The following is a 21,988-nucleotide window of genomic DNA, read 5'->3' as shown; positions in this document are numbered from 1 at the left end:
GATGATAAAATTTACTTATCTTAATGCTGGATGGTTAAGCATATAGTAATTGCAAGAATTTGATATTACATCTTATAATGTTCAATATATCTACATTTATGTTTTGTACTTTTTTTTCATAGACAGCAACATGTGGTTTTAAAGTATTTCAGCGGCAATGGTGAAATGAGAAATACTCAACTTTAGGTTCCACAAACTTATATTCAGTTGCAAGAGTTTGGTTTATAACCAGTTTGATCATGATTTCAGTTACAGCATGACTTTGGATAATGTACCAATGTCTACACTACTGAATGGCATGGAGTCAATGGTGGCAACTGTACATTGTTGTCTTTTCTTTCAAAATGAATTTAAAAAGATCAATTTTGTGATATATTAGGTTATATCAATAATTTATAGAGGGTTATTGTACTGTTGCCACCACTGACTACATGCCAATTCTATGGTGCCATTGTTTATGACACATTATCCAAAGGTAATCATGATCAAAGTGGTGATAAACCCTATGCTACATTACATTAACTAAGTATGATAAATTTATCTTTCTAAGTTTATTCTTTGAATCACTGAAATATTTTAAACCCCATATAGACTGATCTAGCAGTGGTATAATACAAACTCTGTGGTGGCTGCAATGCTTTGGTGGAATACCCTCAGAGGCATCAGAGAAATAGCACTAATCAAATTAAATACTTAACATTAGCAGTGGGACAAGTAGTACATGAAGTCAGAAGGTGAACATTAAACATGACCACACACTGCTGCAATTACAGGATGACAGAATGAAATAACAGGTCCCCAATGATGATGCATAACAGTATGGACTAGGAACACTCATCCAGGATGACTGAAATAGGTCAAGTCTGAGACACTATCAGGAAACTGTGACAAAAGCTTCAGATTCTGGTTTCAACTGACAAAAGGTTGGCTGCATAAAGGTTGTTTACAAAAATGTTACAAGTGAACGTGACTGTTTTCATGACTTGTTAAATGGTCAACGACTTGGATCTGCATATGGCAAGTACCAATGGTAAAGGAGCAAGAAGCTGACAAATATTTGCCTTCATTCTCTTACATCAAGCCTCACATTACACTGGCTGTGTAATCTGGATGTGTAGTAAAGGGATGATCTACTTATCAGAAAATCTATCAGTGATCCATCATGGCAAGAGCCTTTTGACGGCTCCCAAACTTTCTCAGGCAAGCAAATACCAGGCTGCTCCAACCAAAACCAACCACAGAATACTTCAGATCGAGGAAAAAGTCAATCCATTAAGATTTGCAAGTGGTTGTATTCATGGTCATTAATGGCATCTTTCAGCTGACAGATTCTCAAAGTTGGACTATACTTCTGATAATGCAGTCCAGAGTCATGATGTATGTGTTTCTATAAAAAAGAAACTGCCTTGGGCATGTAATTGCCAGGGTTTCAACGTCAATAACTTTGGACCTAGCAAGTGCTTGATTTAACATGACCACTTCACACAGCCTATAGAAGTTTCTAACATCTTAACTGGTTTTTTTCCTTTGAATTTAAGTGTTAAACACCAGAAACTGTTGGGTAACAGTTTGTAATCCTCTTCTGATAGTCGTAATGGCAAAGCTTTTTCTTCAAACTTGATCACCAACTTTGGGAGAATAGAATATTTGACTTGAAATATGCTTTCAACAATCAGATCTTTGGTAAAAAATTGTTTTATACATCAATCAATCTGCAACAGCTCATACAAAATAAAATCAATCCAAACTATCCCTTGCCGTATGAAAGAAGCTGATTCTATTAGCAATTCGCATCATAATTGGCGCGCTGAATGGAATGTTTTGTAGGGAATGGCTCCCCGAGGGATTTCCAATCTGGTTTGATTTCCAATCCTACTTTTGATGCGTTTAGGGGGATTTCCTAACTGAGAATATTGTCTTAAGTTTCACATTCAAAGACTAATTATACACCAGCCTTGATCAACATTACAGTATAGAACTTCAAGTCTTCCTTAAGTGCCCAGAAGGATTAGTTCCAATGGGAGGAGAGGAAGTTCGTGTATTTTGAGACTCCCTCTTGGAATGACGAAAAGAGATGCAAATGTTGCAACATTGTCCACAAGCGCTACCTACCTTTGGCTGCTAATACTGGCTTGTTTTAACTAACTATAAACCACCACTAGCCTTCGAGTGCTTGTTTGATCTTTTTTTGATCAAACAGCGAAGGAATGGGTTTTTTTCATCATATGATATCTCCCAGTAGGCACTTCTTCATCTGATATTTTCAAAGGCTGTTGACAAAGTCACTGAAAATAGCCTCTTCCCAGAGCTTGCTCACAAACAAGAGCTAGTCAACAATTAATTACGTCTAACTGCTGTTGTCAATACTTCGATCAGTGACATCAGGATTTTGTTTTTTTACCCCACCTTCATCCATTTATGTCTGTGCTGGTGTTTTTCATCAAAATGACTTGAAAAAGCAAACTGTTACTTGAATCCTTTACTGAATCAAATGAATCACTGAATAAACTCTCTAAATTACAATCTAATACTTTTAATGACAACTTCAATCAAGATAGTTTTCATAAACAAATGTTTATGAGCTTGAGACATTTAAATACTTGTCATTTTGGTATTATGCCTAGATTATTTTAAAAAATAATAATTTTTTTTTAGAATTGTGGCAGGAGTTGAAACCCGAAAATATGGTAAATGGAATTTAAATTTGCTTTATTGCACTGACATAGTGATGCGCATGCACCAACTGTCGGATGATGGTTTCATTGTACCAGAGACATGATGTCTTGTGGCCAGGGATTGCCCCACAGTCTGTCATCTCAAGGCAGATGCTCTCAAGACCATCCCCTGACAGCTTCAGCAGCTCACACCAGTCCTGGCCACAAAACTCAAGGAGTAGTGTGCTAGTATGTTGCTTGGGAGAAATACTGAAACTTGGAGACCAGACTAACAGAGAATCTGATACCCAGGCTGTAACATGGGAACCTACCATTGGACCAACGCACAAGCTCTTGAAAGAGATTATTCAACACACATAGACTGGATGGAAGTCAAAATCTTTTGTCTAGGATGGAATCATTTACTTCAGGTGTCCAAATTGTACAGATTAGGTAAATGGAGTCTACCAACGTTCTCCCACCAAACTGCACATTACTATTACAGGTAAATTCAGCATTTCATTCTTTCGTTCACATTCAGTTATACTAAGATATCATAACACTCTTGCCACAATTGACAAGATGTCATAAAACTGTTGTCACTGTTTACAAGATGTCATAAAACTGTTGTCACTGTTTACAAGATGTCATAAAACTGTTGTAACGGATGACAAGTTGTCATAAAACTGTGGTCACTGTTGACAAGTTGTCATAACACTGTTGTCACTGTTGAGAAGTTGTCATAACACTGACATCACAATTGACAAGATGTCAAAACACTGAAGCTACTGTTGACAATATGTGGTAGCACTGGTTCCACTGTAAACAAAATGTCATAACATTGTTGCCACAATTGACGTCATGTCATAAAATTGTTGCCACAACTGACAAGATGTCATGACACTCTTGTCACAATTGACAAAATGTCATATCACCATTGACAAATTTCATAACTCTGTTCCCACTGTTGACCCGTTTGATGAAGGCTGTATCATTGGCTCTGGGTTTCATCAGAGTCACCACCTCTTACTATGGGTATTTGAATTGTTTGACAATAATTAACTAAAGCTTAAATATTTGTCAGTATGTTACTGATCATTCATATGCAAATACACTTGTATTCCAAGGGATACATAAGCTTGTTTAACTGAAGCTAACAACAAAGCACCTAGAGACTTATACAATGACTGAAACAGATACTTGAAATATTTACAACTCAGACTTCTGATAAGATTCCAGATAAAACCCTGTATTTTATCACAGCAAAATAAACCAATCCCAACATGTAAGAACTGACAACAGCAGCTGACCCCTACATAAACCAGGTACTTCCCGCTGGGTGTCAGGACAAGATTTACTGGCAAACATTGGGAAAAATATTTGTTTTATGATAATTGTTACACATTGCACAGATGTTTCTGGATTGATATTTTTTCAAGGATCAAATAAGATTATGGTAGTTAAAAATAAGCTTTGCAAACAGAGACTATGATCCAGAATTTAACCTGTACCTAACAGACAAATCTGACTACATGTCTGTGGTGTGTGTAATATGATGTACTCTTGATCTATGTATAAGAAAATTCCTGTTATGTTAGATTCATAAAATATAGGTTTAAAAGGAAAAGAGTTTAATGACAGGCGGTTTGTTGAACAGAAGAATTCAAGTCAATTACCCTCATATGTGGATATTTTATCACAAAAGACTGCACATTATTATTCTGGGAACAAGATGGCAGCTGCACCATCTGTCGACATATTTGAGGTTTGATGCCAGGCACAGTCAATAAGTGAAATTATTCTTTATGTCCTTAGTGACGTTGGTCACATAAGGCTTAAAGTAGTGTAACGCTTTGCCTCTGAATACACATAATTTTGATAGCAACAAAGACACCCATTTTAATTGAAAAGTAGTCCCAGAGAGACCAGAGATCCTGAACCTGAGGAAATCTAGACTTGCTTCATATCGGGCATTAGCATTGCAGAGAGGGCTTGGCAGAAAGAAAAATAATGTACGTCAAGGACTGCTAGATAAGTAATAATAAATAAATAGGCAGACAGTTTCACAAATTCTGGTCTAGAAAACAGATAAAGAGAATGTACTAGACAGAAAAATAAATCCAGTGAGGCCTTGATGACTTACAGGGAAAATGTTAATCTGTCTCATTTTCCCTACTGCCATGCCCACCCTGAAAAGCTAAGTCCCTGGGTAGAATAGGCCTTCAGCAACCCATGCTTGCCATAAAAGGTGACTATGCTTGTCGTAAGAGGCAACTGACGGGATTGGGTGGTTAGACTCGCTGACTTGGTTGACACATGTCATCGGTTCCCAATTGCGCCGATTGATGCTATGTTGTTGATCGCTGGATTGTCTGGTCAAGACTTGATTCTTTACAGACCACTGCCATATAGCTGGAATATTGCTGAGTGTGGCATAAAACTAAACTCACTAACTCACTCACACACTGAAAAGCTAACCGTAAAAGAAGCAAGTAAAGATTTCCTCAGGTTCAGGTTCAGATTCAGGTTCTCCAACACGGTGGCCCCCATCGAGTTGGTTCATCAACATGCGAAGGAAAGATTCAGTATTTCATGTTTAGCTGAAAATCAGAAACTGGCAATAGAGAGTGCAAGGATCAATCGTCATGATGTGTTTGTAGAAACAAAAAATGGTAGTGGCAAGTTTTCCTGATGCATTCGGAAATTACTGAGATCTTGCGAATGATCACTCTTGAGACAGCGTCACTGATTCCACAACTAAATCTGAACACCTCCAATCGTGAGTCTTGAACACTCACACCATGAAAAGGCCGTATTAGAACAGAGGTTACGTAGGAAGATATGACAGGAGTAACCTCTGTGGGAAGAGAATGTCTGGAACCAAGCAAGTGTACTCTATTCCATGATAGGGGTGGCTGGGTTGCCTAGAGGTGAAATGGGTATTTTTTTTTACTATCATAATTATACATAATCAGGGACTAAGCATTAGTCAAGGAAACAGCAACGGCTTCATTTTGCTGTGTGGCATCAGATACCAACTTGATGTTCCAGCACTACACAAGCAGAACCACTTTATCTCACATACCTGATGAATTAAGACATGAAAAAAAATTACTTTATGTGGTGTCTAATGAAGATATTATTTTATTTTGTACATTATTACATTACAGATATATCTGCTTTAAACACTCAAAAATTATTTTCCTCTGAATGATAAATAGTAGATCAATGTGTTTATACAAGTCAAATCGTATGAGAAGAAACAGGGGAGTTACTATTCTTTTGTAACATGGATGGAGCTGTGTTATGCATGGAATGCTCTGACTTATGCCATTACAGATTTCCTTGCTTGGTTTTGCAACAAATTAATCAGGAACAGAATGCTCTCATCACCGGTGAACATGGCACACCTGCAAATACACCGTCGAACCACCTTACAACGAACAAACAACACTGTACCATCTTGTACATGGTGAAACAGGTTAACATTATACAGAAAAATACTTGCATACAGTTTGCTTCAGAAGATGCCATGCAAGTCTTGATTGATGCAGCTAATTTGTGGCATGTCTGAAGTTGGTAGCACTGTAGGCAGTCAATTTGTATATATCAACTAAGCTGAGCAAAACAGGTGGTCATGTTTGCTGCCATACTCTTTACCGTAGTGGACGGAATACTTTTTTTTACACAGTTGAATTTTGCCTCATAAACTGCACTTGTTACTCAAAAAAGTGCCGACATCACATAAACTTAAAAAAGCATGATAACATGAATAATTTTTCTTTAACATGCAAGAATTCCAACATTTACACAGCTGATGAAAAGTAAATTGGCACAAGTTCAATGCCAGTGTTCCTGTGATTACTGAGCATGTTTAGCCGAGTATAAATGGAAACCGAAACTCAACTCCTTGTGAGGTGCCACAAAAAAGACATTATCTGTAAAATCTATACACAGTTTTAAATAGAAATGGGTGTATAATACCAGTGCCAACAAAATGTTCCTCATAGAATCAACAATTACACTGGCTTGGTATTATCTGGGTGTGTTTGAACACGACTGAGATTTTCCTTGTGGTTTCCTGCGACAAACTGTCATATTTGGCACGATGACAAACATCTGCCATAAAAATTGTTAAATTGTATCGCTAATGGGTGGTACAGCAATTCAAGTGTATGATTATGTAACTATTAACAGTGATTGTTCTATTAAGGAAATGTATTTGTGAAAATGTTCTAAATTTTACATTTGTTTGTGTGAAAGAAGGACTGAGTGGGTTGGACTTAATGGTGCTTTGAACATTATTTCATTACCTTTTGGCATGTCAGCTAATGTGGGAATCCAGCCAAAAGTGATGCAAGACATTTATCACCTGTCAGATGCCATCAATGCCATTCCAGCTCAATGACAATTACATAGTTAATAGTCTCTCGTACAGACCCTGAAGTAAATATATCCAAGGAAGCCCACACAAGTCTAGAAAATATGGCAAGTCTAGATTTCCACAGCTTCAGGTCTCAGGGCTCCTTTCATTTCATGTTAGTTTCCTTCATTATGAGCTTGGTTCAGCACAGTATGTTCATTTCTGAGACTATCTGTTAGTCTACATATTTAAGTATGGAAGCAATACTCCCATCAGTTGGTGGATGGGATGCATATTTGGGGTCTACAGACCAAGAATCATAATTAGAACGAGGCTTGATTCCCAGGATGGGTACAATGTTTGAATCCCATTTCTGCCGTCCCCCTGTGATATTGCGGGAATACTGCTAAACCTGGTGTAAAACCAAACTCAGTCTTACCTGAAGTCCACACACGTTCAATGAGTACTAAGCAGCCTGCATTTGTATGGGTGTATATTTCACCAGAAATAGAACTACAAAAATTAAAGCAGACAAGACATTATTATGACCACTAATGTGCTAATTATCAGCAACAGCTGAAAGTCTTGAAACTAAATCTTAGCTTACTGTGGAATAAGCATATCAACTAATTAAGGTAACCGTGTACAATGTTCAGTAGGCACATATCTTGATGGCAAGTATAAATAGTTTACAGGAAGGCAGCGCTGCTTGTTGTGTCTGCGGAAGCAACTCGGAAGTTCCTTGTCTCTCAGGTACAGAGATGAACTACCCCATCAGACGGCGGTAATGGAACACAAGACCTATCTTACATCAACTTACAACCTTTTGTCCAAACTACAGGTGCTCAATGTTCTCTGACTGATGATAGTTTATGAGGCTTGAGCTACACACCCACTGAGAGTACAGCCAGACGTATATCTACAAAGTCTCACAATAGTTGCTGAGATAAGTCCATTGATCCAAAATGACTACCATGCAATTGCGAGAACATCGGCTGCAGATACTCTTGGAGGGTAACCAAGTGTGATGACCTTTCACGAAAACAATTCTTGTTTCAGCTTGATGTCATTTTGTCAGATGATCACCATTCCTTCTTGAAGTGTTCCTTCATTTCTGATGAAACATATCTCAATGTTTGGACTTCTTTTTATGCAGAATGGACAAACAATGGTCCAGCTAGCATATTGTCTCTGACCTATGTTTCCATAGGTTGGGATGGAGATCTTGCATATCTGAAATCTTCTACCACCTTGGGGAAATTGCTTCTAGCAACTCCATACTACTGGATGGACTTTTGGCACAGCTTCGGACTATGATACTCCTCAGACTGCCCCTAATTTGGTTAAGATGTCCCTTGGAGATATCTAGATACCCTGGGATAATTCACCTCACATGAACAGAAGATAAAACATTCTGGCATCTTAATACAGGTCACATCCAGACACTTTGGCCTTTGTAATGAAAGGTTTATCGGGACAAACATCTGTGATGTTGCTCCTTTGATATCTACTGGGTTCTGGTGTTACCTGGCCACATGGACAGTGGTTGTGAGTCAAGTAATTGCCATTGATAAGGCGGATTTGACCACTGAGTGTCTTCAGTTGTCAGCCCAGCCAACTACTTGTTGCGGTCAAGCATCAAAAACAGACCTCCCCTAAGCTCGTTAGGATTTTCTACCCTTCAAGGCTGTCACCTACATACATTGACTGTCACAGCTACCAGAGTAATTAATTACCGTTTAGCATGTACTTATGACAATAGAGAAATATACATTTTACCAGTTATGACACTTACAAAACGTTCTGAAAAATACTTCAGCCCACATGAAGATGACAACAGGAGATATCTTTATGTAAATCAACATAAATAAAAGGATTTAAAATTTAAATCATATGACTCAGCTGCAATTTCATAAGCATGACACTTGGACTTCATTAAAATACATTTGAAAGAAGTTCAGTCTTGTTTTTGCCTCAAGTCAATATTTCATGATTAGGTGGAAAGGAGACCACTAATTGGCTATCACAAAATTTAATCTGATGGTAATAAATTACAATTTCAAATTAATTAGAGTTTTAATACAAAGACGTTTAACACTTGACAGTCAGAATCCCTGGAGAGTAGAGACGTCCCCCTCGCCTGTATTAATGAAGACACCAGATTATACTGTCATCCATGTGCCAACTGTAATGAATTTATGGAGCTTTCCAAATACAAAATAATCAGCTTAAGAGTAGCAGTTCCATCTTCTTATCATCAAAAGTTGCTTAAGGGATTCTCTATGATTTAAAATAAATATTTATCTTTGCTTCAGTTCCACAGGTGGAGTGAGTATGAAATAAAGATGCTCCAACATAATGTCAATTGAAGCATTTGCAAACATTAAAATCTGAAAAACATATTTTATTTTCTGAATTAGACTTTAAAATTATTTTATAATGTCAGACTTGATCAAACACTGATCTTCCTCATGTGAGGAAAGCATGAGCTCTACAGCTCATTCCCATGCGCAAAATGCTCATTATGTCAGAAATCTGCTGCAAATCATCATCATCATCATCATCATCATCATCATCATCAAATTTCAACATGTTTGAGAAAGAAATATTTGCTGTGCATGTTCTCTGAACCTCACTGATGTCCCCACTCACTGGCTAGTGACCTAACATTGATTGTTCATATACCTTGTAGAGGTTTTTGAATAAGCATTTCAGTCACTCATTAATTCTTCTTCACAGACTCTTCTTTACAAACCTATCTGCAGGAACACTGTTTGTAATAAAATATGGCGACAAAATATGCTATTTTCAGAAAAACTATTACAGATTTGGAAGGGTCATCATGAACATGAATGAACAGTAATTACTGTAGAAAATCATCCAGGAGAATGCAACTGTTACTCTGTCAATATAATTATGTCCCTTGAGTGAGCTCTTGCTCAACTTAAGTAAAGAAAACACCTGATAAATCCTCCATTTATTCTTCAACAAAGAACCCGCTCAATCTTGTGGCTTTATTGACCTTATAGACAACCCACATTTTCTTTCCTTGGTCACCAGACTACCTACAACAATACAATTAAACTTGCTTCACGATTTTACTTTGACATCTAACTGGAGGCGATTAATTTTCTGCTTGGAGATAACCATTTCTAAACAACAGTTTCCAGTTTGTCACAAAAAGTAATCGTGGCATGGCCTTCCCCAAATAACTGCCAAATTACTACTGCTGAAGCATGGTTAGGTCTCTTGCCCAAAGGTATTTTCAGTGAAAACATGCAAAGGATGAAACCCTCCTTTACTGATTTCGTGTCTTCCCCAAGAAGATATTGACAGAATGTACTTAACGTTAACCATTTACGAACCAGTATTACATTTGGTGTTTGTTTGGAAAAGAACCTATCACTCCAAACTACAAAGTCTGTCCATCGGTGCTATAATGGTAGGCCTTCAAGAAGATGGGACTTTGTGAAGATTTAACTTTCAGGATACTAAGCCAGGATTACTTTCAAGGAATATGGATGAATCCGAGCTGGTCTTTGTCCTTTCTGCAGGTCCAGGCTAAATATTGATGCATTCACTCAAAGAGCATGTTCGACTTGGTCCCTGGCTGCCTATGTGGGAAGAGGCAGGCCATCACAAAACAACACGGAGCGTTTCACCACCACTCCAGCACATTCATGGCTAATCTCAAAGAAATCGGATATCAGTGGGCATTAACTGTAATATCTTCCTTCTACTCATTACAAGTTCTAACATTCACCAACATGGCTGCCATTAAATGTTAAATTCAAGAGAAAACAAACCCTTCTATGTACTCTTTAATGTCTACTTAAGAGAACATCATCAAATAAATGGTGGATCACATTTTTTTTTCAGCAAAGGCAATTTTTTTTTTCTGGAAGGTATTTCATTACTTTGATAATAAAATTCAAGAAACATGATATCAGTTGTAACATCTGCATAGATTGATATTAACACCGAAACTGCTATCTTCACTTTTAATTTACATTTAAAGCAAAACAATAGATTATATATCTATTTCATCTACCTCAAATATATTCATAATTTTACTGTTACGTATCTACATGTATTCATGTTTTCAGTTACTTTATAATTAGTTGTTTTTGTTGTTTTTTTCTAACATTATTAATTGCATGCTGCTGTGATTGAGCAGAAGTATTGTTGACCACAGTCTGACCCTGGCAACTAATGACTGCCAGCATAAGCACCATGGACACTGTCACCTAATCACAGGCTAGGACCACCCTCCCTGTCTCCATCCACCCTGAGGAACAAATAAGGGCTGCAGCATAAGCACTCTGCCCGTTACTCATCACAGAGTATTCCAATGAAAAGATAACTATTTCCTAATGTCTCTTACAGAGAAGTTTATTCTTTCCAATAATCCCCATTGTCCAGAGCACGGCCTCCAGCAGGGTCATTCAGTCTAAAGTGACCAGGGTTTTAATCAACTGACCAGAGGAATATAATCACTTCCTGCACCCCTAGGGCTGTGAATGTCAACAGACAGCCCCTTCACAAGTAAGGTTACCCAATAGATGATTAAACTGTAAACATGCCAGATAACCTTATCTCCCCAACTGCTATGTACATGCGATGTTATGCCATAGGCCATTGCAAGCTATGTTGGCTAATTAGCTGAGATTAGTTAATACAGTTGAAATGTCCAGGATGCGCAATTGTTTGTCTCTCCTAAAAGCTGACATCCACAGCATAACAGAAAACCTGTCATAAGATAAACTAATTTGTCCAGTAAACAGTTTGAGGTAGAAATGGGTCAGCACAAAATAATTCCAGAATTTCATCTTGTAACTGATTCCCATGAGATACATCTCATGTTGAAAGATCATTGCACAAACCATAATCACCATACTGAGTATATAGGCCATACATCAATTCATCCATTTCTAAAAGCCCTGTCCTTTGACAGCAGTGTCTGCAAGCATTTATTTGCAAAATATATTTTGAAAAGATCAGTATTAACAATAAATTCTATTCTTCTGTCAAAAAAAAAAGAAATTCAGCATGTATGATAAAAACAGTGTTTTCTTTCAAGTCTAGGCACTTTAGAAGTATCTATGAATGCAAGGATAGCTGACTGTGGATGGACAGGTTGATGTATAACAAAATCAGATCATAATCTTTTCACAAGTATCAAAGAATTAAGAAGCAAGAATCTGAAACTCGCTGCTTTAGACATTAGAAGTATTTTATTACCTCCAAGTCAGGACAAACTGTATTCAAGAAAAGCTATTTCCCTATTAAGTCAACTTGAATTTTACAAAGAAAACACAAGAATAAGAGATCACCAAATGAAGATGTTGCAATGTGATGCTCATCGCTTTTGTGTCATGATCTCAGCAGAACGTGAAACCAAATACAACAGATCTCATGGCATTCAGCACTCAGTATTCTGTTCTTTAATCTCTGTCTGTGACATAGGTGGACACTCATGTTCATAAAAGTCATGCTCAGATCTGACGTCTGTCAGTCATGCAGTTATAAAAGCCTTGGGTATCTGTGTGAAGTGAACTTTTTTCCTGTTCACATTTGTGTGACCCCTTGCACAATTACAGGCATATAATGTTTGCTTTAAGAGCCTGATAATCACTATGCAGTGAATGAAGCTCCAACAAATGGAAATGATGAAATGATCGAAACTCTCAGACGACATAGCTCATTTGTGAATAAAAATCACAAATTATTCTTGCAGCGAAAGCCAAACTGGAGCATGATTTACAGGCAATGAGCAGGATTCTGACACAAATTTCAAATAAGCGGAATCTATTGGATAACACAGAATTACACTGTCCACGAGCACACCAAATTGGTTTAGCGACTTCGTCAGGTCCGTAGAACCCTGGACCTGTAAACACTTGGGCTTTTCATTTAGTTCATCTGAGGCCAAAGAGGATGCCTCTGACCAGCATTGATTATTGGGGAATAAGATTAATTCGATTTTGCATAAGCTTGTAATGCCAGTCGTATATTTTGATAGTGGGTAGTGATCCCAACCTGCCATGGTAACACCCAAGACGATATCATTTATCCACAATTTTCAACAGGTTTTACGCGTGCATACTCCTGCATCAGTGACAATCCATCACCTCGTCTCATTGGTCGCGGTTTTATACCCTTCTTCCTTTACAGTCATTTACATCTTCTGATGAGCAGCCATCATGAAAGATGGCTTGCGCATTATCTTGCAAAGGATAGGAATCTTTATTAATATCAGTATCACCCTTCATAGCCTTTATCCCACTTTGCTATGCCCAATGTTGAATCAGGACCTGTGCTCATATATGATGAATTCTTATTATCTAAGAACTCATGCTCACTGAGATTTGGGGTTGAAAACAACATACACTCACAGAAACCAATATAAAATGGAAAGTGAGATACTTCTAACCTCATAAAAAATTGAGAAAATAATTCTACAGTATTAAAAGAGAATGGTGCTCAAGTATTTCAACATAGATAAAAACAATATTGGGAATAACAAAGTTTACAAAAAAGTGTAAATAATAGACAATTAACCAAAGATTACAAACCAAGAAGAGTTTAATCATGATTAATTCCTATGATACTTTTATCTTGAAAACATAAATCCTTAAGATTTTTTCCTCTCATCTCTGATACTAAATTTTACAAGTTTTAACTAATCAAGAAACATGCCCAACCTTCATGAGATCAGGAACTGTCATCCACTGTCTGTCTGCCAAACCAGACAAGGCATAGACGAAGTAATGAGTACCATGTGTGAACATTAGACATTGTCTTCGTCTAATCAGTATGCCCAATTACTGCTAGACTGTGTCTTGTAAGGCATGAATCAAATATGCCATGGCTGCCAATTGGTCTGATGTAAGTCCTCCTTTAAGAAAATTCCAATTTCTTATCTGTTACATGACTGGTGAGTACATTCATAGGATTTGGTGACATAGACAGAAAATGACCTCCCAGGCAATAAGAGTATAGATTGCAATTTACTTTCACATAAACAAAGTGCCTGACAATGGATCTAAGTAAGTGTGTTGACATACAGCAATCTGTATATCAGCTAACAGACCTATCAGCCTTTCACAAGGGCACCCCGGTGGTTAACCAGTGTTATATAAGGACAACAAAACAAGCGAGAATCATTATCCTGAACAAATGCTGTGACAATGTAAGGATTGGAAAAGAGATGGAACAGCAAGACCAATCAAAGAGGAAAGCTGTATCAAAAGAAAGGCCAGATGATGGCTAAATATCTCAAGAAGCAAGGCAATTATTTCAAGAGGGATTCTTAGCCAGTATGAACACATATTTTGTTGGATGAATTACATGAAAGTGATTACTTAACACACACATCCAAATCTGCCCACATCTACGTACTCAGGGGTCGTACTTGATAAATTAGCTAGTGTAGTCTAAAACACTTCATGGCTCTTGAAACCGGATGTAAAATTCCTTTATTCATAAAATCTTCAAGAGATCTTGCAAGAGCTAGATCAGTTGATTAGATGGAGGGAACAGTTCTGGATGGAAACAAAACTGAGACTGTAGGAAGTGGATGAAAATAGAGAAGCATTTGAAAGGATTGATGTATTCTAATGTACTACAGGAAACTGGTGAATGACAAATATTTGACAAAGGTTAAAGGATTCAGTGCCAGCTATATTTAGAGTGCTAAATTTGGAGTAGTAGGTTTGTCTGGAGATGAAACAAGAACACTTTTAAGTATGTCTCACCCATGTCTCTGAGGAAGGAAAACTTTGAAAGCTTGCTACTGACACTTCATTCATTACCGGAATTGTTTCACACCTGTTCAAGTTTGGCTGGAGTCTACAAGACTATCCAGCATACAAACATGTTAAAGCCCCTTTGAGGACAATAATTTGAAAAGTTTGATAAGCATTCGTTAGAGGCTGACAGATGACAAAGTGGGCCCACATAACCACTTCTGTGATACTAGGTTGATCATGGAGCTTCAGTCAGTCTGTACCCACGCTACATCAACTGTAGCCAGCATGTACCAAGACAAAACTTAGTCTCTGAAAATCTCTAAACATCACTTAAACTGAAAATGGGCCAAAGTGAGAGAGGAGATTGAGTACCTGAACCTGAAGAAATCTAGACTTGCTTCTCTTTGAGACTACAGGCAGATTACGGGCAGTGTTAGTTTGAGGAAAAATATGTGTGAGGCTGTGAGAGACTGGGCTACAACCCACAAACTACAGCAACTGTCACCAGATATACACAAGCTCTCCATGCATCATGGATCAACCACCACTGAAGCATTATCTAACATCCAGTTGCTATCTGATATCAGTAGGCAGGGAACACTCCCAGTCCCACCATAAATAAACCTCCTGGGAACATATCTAAACAGGGGTGTTGATATACTCTACAAATTGCTGTGAAAAATAATCTTATTAAGGGGTATGGAAATTGAGGGTATCTCCAACAGCTTTTGAATATGAGGAAAGATGTGCTGACATTTGCATTTCTCACAACATTGCTGAGTAATGGGTTTATTTATACTTGATGGACTTGCATTTCAGGGCTACAAAAAAAATGTGTGAATAATTCATCATGCCAGTTCATTGGTGCTTTATCGTTATTACATACTGAGTTTACAGCATTAATGGTAATATAAATGCCATGTCTGTGCAACAATGTATGCAGACAAATGGATTCTTATTAGACATCATCTGATGCAGGTGGCAACACACGAACTTCGAGAAGCTATGAATTTTCCAAACAATATTCCCACATTCTTTTCTCCATAACAAGAAATGACACTAAATAATGTCAGAACTTAAGAACATATTTTACAGATAAGACAACAAAACTCAGCACTGATTTGAATTGAATTATCTTTAGTTTCCCATGAATATATCAGGAACTATCATTTTCTATTCAACAAGATAAGAGCTGGGATTGTAAGTTTTTATACACAAATTCCATCGAATGCAAAACAAGCACACCTCATTCTTAATCCATGAGTTTACATTCCACAGGAATATGACAAAAATAGTGCTATGCAAATGTTCTCTATTAAAATTATTCACATGAAGTAGATCATCTATATCTCATGTTTTCACAAACAAATTACCTCATTGGAATAAAAGTCATACACGTCAAACTACAATAGAGATGTTTGCTGATACATTCTTCATTTCAATGGAGCTAATTATATACAGACTACATTTGACAGTTGTCATTAATATTTCATATTAGTGATGGAATTTACTCACTAGGAAGATACCCACGCATCACAAATGGACAGTACTGCACCGAGACACTCCAACTCATAAGCCCTAAAAACCACCATCGCCGTTCTCTTTCATGAATATTCAACTTACAGCCATGGTTGGAGGTGGATTTTAACACTGATCAGTAATACTTATGAAATGTACCTTTTTCAGTCATGAAAGGGAGCAAATGTGGTGATAACCAAATACAACTATCTTGGCAAATGGATGGCTATAGCAGTGTCATGGAAACTCAACACTGAGAATACATTCTGGAATGAAATCTACCATAACACATAATCTCATAAGACACAATTGTAAGGATTTAATGTCACACTGTAGAGCCCATTAATATCCTTTCAACTTCATAGTAATGGACACCAATTACCCTAACTTTGAATGCCATGACAGTCTTTTGTGGGAATGATATAACAAAGGGTAAATAAGAAAAATTGCTGTCAGAATGTACAGTGAATAAGTGTGAATGTGTGCACTGACTTACCTTGTGCTACAAACTGGGCCCCAGAATCACACCCCTCAAGTTCAGAAGATCCTACTGCAGCAGTTATTCCACACAGCAAAAACCACAAAGTCCCAAGGAAAGCCATGTTTTGAAGCTGGAGTTGTCGTCGATATAAAACCAGTTGTGTCTCCTGCATGTTTTGCATAATGACAAAACTGTCTTAAACACACTGTGCCAGTGTGTGTTCCAGTACCGATAGGAAGTCAAGCTCAGTAGTGGGCAAGGACTTTAATAAAATAGTTACCACATCTAAATTAACTCATTTATTCCCTGCTAGGATGGGTAGAGTTCATCTCTGTGCCTGAAAAACCTTCAAAGAATCGGCTTCACTTTAAAACTCCTTCTCCACTGATTGCAGTATTGGAACTTGATAAGTTCCGTGTGAAATATCTCTGAAAATGTTATAAGTCGACTTGTGCTGTGAATGAACTGACCACAGTAATAATGTCACACAAAAAATTAATTCCAACAAGCGAGTCTTTTCTCAAGAAGTATGTAGTAAACCCTCGGTTTGCTCCTGCTGTTGTTAATAACCACACCGCTAGAATGATCAGTCGCCTATATCTGTGAAATGTAAGACTAAAATCCTGCTTTCACTTCACACAGCAAGTCATAAATTAGATTTCCTCTAGTGGTAGGATGGCTGTTAATATTTCACGTGTTTGCTGAGTCCATGTCACCAGAGTCTGACCTGTGTATGTGAGGGGAGGTCTATGACTGATGACTGGAGCTGTCAATCACACACTAGTCGTGTGGCTACTGCCCAGGGCTTGTGTTGGCTCTGCGACTATACTCAGGGCATCTGCTGCCTTGTGGTCCAATTAGCACGGAGAATGGGTAGAGGAGCGTTCGCTGGCCTCAAGGCAATTTTCCTCCTGGTTGTTTTGCTATGCTGTTGATTAGTGTATAAACCTGGTAGTGGGTTGGTAAAAAACACAATTTCTGAACGGGAGTAACAGCTTTAAACTCACAGTATAATCCACTTTTGACTTTTTTAATCTTGATATTTCCTCCAACAGTGGCTTAGAAGTTGCCTGCCTATTTTTCGTTGATCACAAGATGGGGAATCTGTATGGCAAACGTTTGGAGGAATGGAGCTCCTGTTCTTGAACAATCACAGGAACAGAGGCGAAGATTGCACTTCTTATGTGAGAGTGGGGTCTACCACTGTAGAACAATGTACAAGCTCACAGACAGCAGATGGCTCATGCATGCCAGAGTTTTCTCAGCCGTTCCTTAGTTTCAGGCAGAGTTAGACCTCCAGTGAACTGGTACCTGTGGAAAATAAGCAGACGTATATGTAGAAGGCAGATGACAGGTGTTGTATGTGTCACAGAGGATCTACATCAAAGACGCAGTATATCATTGTGTAGCAATTTCAGTTAGGGGCTGTCTCGAGACTTCGGTCACTGGCTGTGACAGGGCTGTTCCTCAATGTTAAACGCACACAAGCATTATCTCTCATAAACAAACATCAGTTTAAAAGGGTTTCATGTCCCATTCAATCTTATGTACAAAATGGTCAAAATGAAAGGCAGGTGTTTTTTCATGCCTTCATGATTTGAACGAAGGCACAATTACTTTAACAAATTGGCTGGAAAAGTGCAGTGCATATGACTGGGAGCAACGTTTAAGATTACAGGGTAGGAAAATGAAGTTATTGTGACCAGTGGCAGGAATATACCTCACTGACCCCTAGGGCTCATAAACCTCATTCAAGTAGAACCTCAGACTGTTTGTGATGGTCTATCGGGTGATAATGAGGTTACCTCGGGCCACTGCTCTAGCCAGCTGAGGAAGGGACAAGGTAAGGGGAGAGAAGCAGTGCTCCCTAGTGGCAGACATGCTACCACCTGAGACTCGGCATCTCATAGGAGGTCTTCTTCATGATCAAAAGATAAAAGTCGACCTGGGCCAGTGGTTCATTGCTTGCAGGGGGAATGGTGTGAGCTAACAAACCCTGATAATGTAGTTAGTAATGTTACACCAATTAACACTTCCTGCACTGTTATCTGTCTAGAGAGTGAGTGAGTGATTAGGATTTAATGTTGCTTTGAAATGTACTTCAGTCATATCAAGTCTAGTCAGCTGATGGTCTCTTGCAGAAGACCCAGCTGCATGAGCGGGGTGCTGACAAAGACAGGATCTTAATCAAGGAGGATCTGGATCTGAACCAATCCCTGACAGATCCTGGTGGATCTGAGAGGCAACTTTGCGTTCCAGTACCTTTCTCTACCAGACCACCCAGAGGCATCACCTGTAGTTTCCTCCCAGTAAAGAATATAAGAGCATAGATTCAAACCCATGATCAGCAGATCCTGTCACTTCCAATGGGCATAATTCAGAACTTTCTTAAAACCATTGGTACTACGAACATACCACGCGAATAATTCCCAGATTCCAGGAGTCATACAGTGGGGAGTTCTGTGCAGACACTGATAGAGATGTGGGGGAGGAATGTAGACTGGGTAACATCAAAAGATGGAATGTGTATGAGACAATAAGTGTGTCATTTCTTATACAGCATTTTGGATGATTCCCTTAATACCACTCTGGGAAAATGTGAAGGGCGTTCCATGTTTCCCAATCAATGGGTCAAAATTAGCTCTGTCACAAACACTTAGTCTGTCTCACAGTCCCTAAACCATATTACTTTGCCTAATGCCAAGCCTTGTCTACAGTGCTAAAGCCGTTAAAGGAAGCAAGTCTATATTTCCTCAGGTTCTGAATCTCTCGTCTCCTTTTCAAGTAAAATGGGTTTGTTTGTTACTATCAAAATTATACATATTCAGGGACTAAACTGTAGTCTAACAAACACTTTGACCTGTTAGGGCAACCACACCACTAAATGATAGATGGTGAGAGAGTACATACACATTAGGAAGGGAATTAGAGAAGGTGGGTCTTGCTGCACATCATGGGAAAAGTCTCCTGAAAATGATGACAATTACTTTACTCTACAGTCCAGAGGGAACTCCTCTTGCTTATCTTTATATACAGATGTTCGATTCCCAAAATGGTACACACTGGAGTACTCTGAAAGGGTGCATGCGTGAGTGCGCGAGTCAGCGAGTGAGTGGCTTTACAATACTTTTATCAATATTCCAGCAATACCACAGCAGGGGACACCAGATACGGGCTTCACCCACTGTACCCATGTGGGGAATCAAACCTGGGTCTTCAGCAGATGCCTAAAACGCCAGGCTATCTCACTGCCCTCCAGAAGCAGGAGGTCTACACTCAGCGTAACCCTACACGGTCTCAGACGTTGTGTCAAGCAGCAGATGTAGAGGGTACACCACTTGATGTCACAGGGCATGGATACAGAACCGAGGCATCACTGCCATATGTCATGTAAACAGTTTGTGCAGCTTACATACGGGGATTGATGCATATATTCACAAACAACATCCATATAAACATATGGCTATACCTACTATCAACTAGTGACCGATTTACCGTTAACGATCATGGTAGGATATCTGATCACATTAACACATTTTGATGAGTTTCTCAAGAATCGGAGGTATCTATCTGGCAGTGTTAGAAGGAAATTACAGAAATATTTTTCAAAACTCTTGGCATTGTCTTGAATAAGTGTATGCAGACATATTTGATTCACATTGATATATTAATTCACTTGGCTCAACATGTCACAGGTTTGAGGAGTGAACACTGAAGTGTTTCTTCACAGCTGAGCCGCTTTAACTGTCCGCATGAGCAGTGTTTTGATAACTCCTGTTGATACAGTTGAGGATGGAATCTATGGTGAAATTCATGTTATGTAGGTGCTCCTAACTTAAACGTCAGTCCTAACATACACTGTGTCACATATACCCCCAAACCTTGTCTATCTGGACAGCTAGTGATCATCCAAAAATACTTGTACGAGTCTGAATTAACAATATGCTATAATCAGTTACATGTATTAGCATTAAACAAAACTGTAAGGACAATAAAGTTTCTGGACCAACAGCATTTGCTAATTGATTTTCAGAGATAAAGTCATATAATTTTTGCATTGATATTAATTATTTTGCCCTCATGGAAGCTACCATACAATGCATGCCAACAAAAATTACATATTTTGATTACAATATTAACTTAAAAAGTTCTTAAAGCATTCTTTACAAATATGTTATTCACAACTTGTGACTGAAACCAGTTTGGCAAACACCGACAACACTGTGTGCACCAGTTTTCAATGTATGGAGCAATCATTTACATTCCATATATGGCAAGTGTTCTCTGTTTGGAAGCTGTTCGTGTTGAGGTTTCAATTGTATTTCAGGCAAGTTGTTAGCAATAATAAGTCTTTTATTGCATCCAGAGAGAGAGATATATAAATGTAATATAAATGTAATATTATAGATACATATGGATACAATAAAAGACTTATTATTGCCTACAACTTGCCTGAAAAAGATTATATATATATAAAATAGGCCAAAATATTGTCAAAAAAGTGTGATATTGTGCCTCTAATTAAACAGTCTGAAATCTAGTATTTACTGACATGCTACATTCGCCAGTCTCATCACAAGTCGCTACCCCTGCTGATCTAATGTTCTAAGGTACGTAACTGTATCAGTACTTATCTCCTATATTCAGCACCACACAGCAAATTTCAAATGTGATTACACCTAGTGATTCCTCAACTGGGAGAAAAAGGTTCATAATCTATGATCATGCACATCAACAATCTAGTTTAGAATTTCTAATTTATGTCACATTTCTGTGTTTTACCTCATTACCACGTTCTACCACAGGTATGGCCAGGTAGGCCAAAGTCAAGACGAAGACATTTTGCCTGACAACTTGTCAAGCATCAATAGGCCACCAGTGCTAAATTATTTCAAGCATGCAAAATAATAATCTAATGCTGCTTCAGTAATTTGCCTTTTCATCATGGTCCATTGTTCCCATTAACATCTTGATTAAAGGTGAGAAGGTGCAGGTATGGCCAGGTACAAGGATTAACTCTTCACTTCCAGGTGTTAATTGATGAACGCTCTATTTTAGAGGTTAATGAGTTTTATGGGTGTACTGTTTTCACAAGTAATTGTGTCTGGTCTGGTCTACCTGACACAAGACTCGGTAAGATATGTCTGTTAATAGGTTAATTCAGCATGTACAAAAATAAGGATACATTAGCACAAGAGGGTTAATTACAAGTGGGATGCAA

At 38.2% G+C, this 21,988-nt stretch overlaps 1 protein-coding gene across 2 annotated transcripts in view; it reads right to left on the bottom strand.

The window, feature by feature from the left end:
* LOC137278255 (semaphorin-2A-like) overlaps positions 1–21,988 on the bottom strand; it is a 328,809-nt gene that overhangs the window by 81,139 nt on the left and 225,682 nt on the right. For both annotated transcript variants that reach the window (XM_067810479.1, XM_067810478.1), the window contains one exon: positions 16,783–18,078. In XM_067810479.1, coding sequence (XP_067666580.1) covers positions 16,783–16,948 — 166 coding nt within the window. In that variant the 5' untranslated portion in view covers positions 16,949–18,078. The remainder of the gene's footprint in view (positions 1–16,782; positions 18,079–21,988) is intronic.

This window comes from Haliotis asinina, chromosome 3, assembly GCF_037392515.1.
Source record: "Haliotis asinina isolate JCU_RB_2024 chromosome 3, JCU_Hal_asi_v2, whole genome shotgun sequence".
NCBI classification, from domain to species: Eukaryota; Metazoa; Mollusca; class Gastropoda; order Lepetellida; family Haliotidae; genus Haliotis; species Haliotis asinina.
Note: the sequence above shows the minus strand (reverse complement) of the source record. Positions and strands in the feature narration are given on the sequence as shown.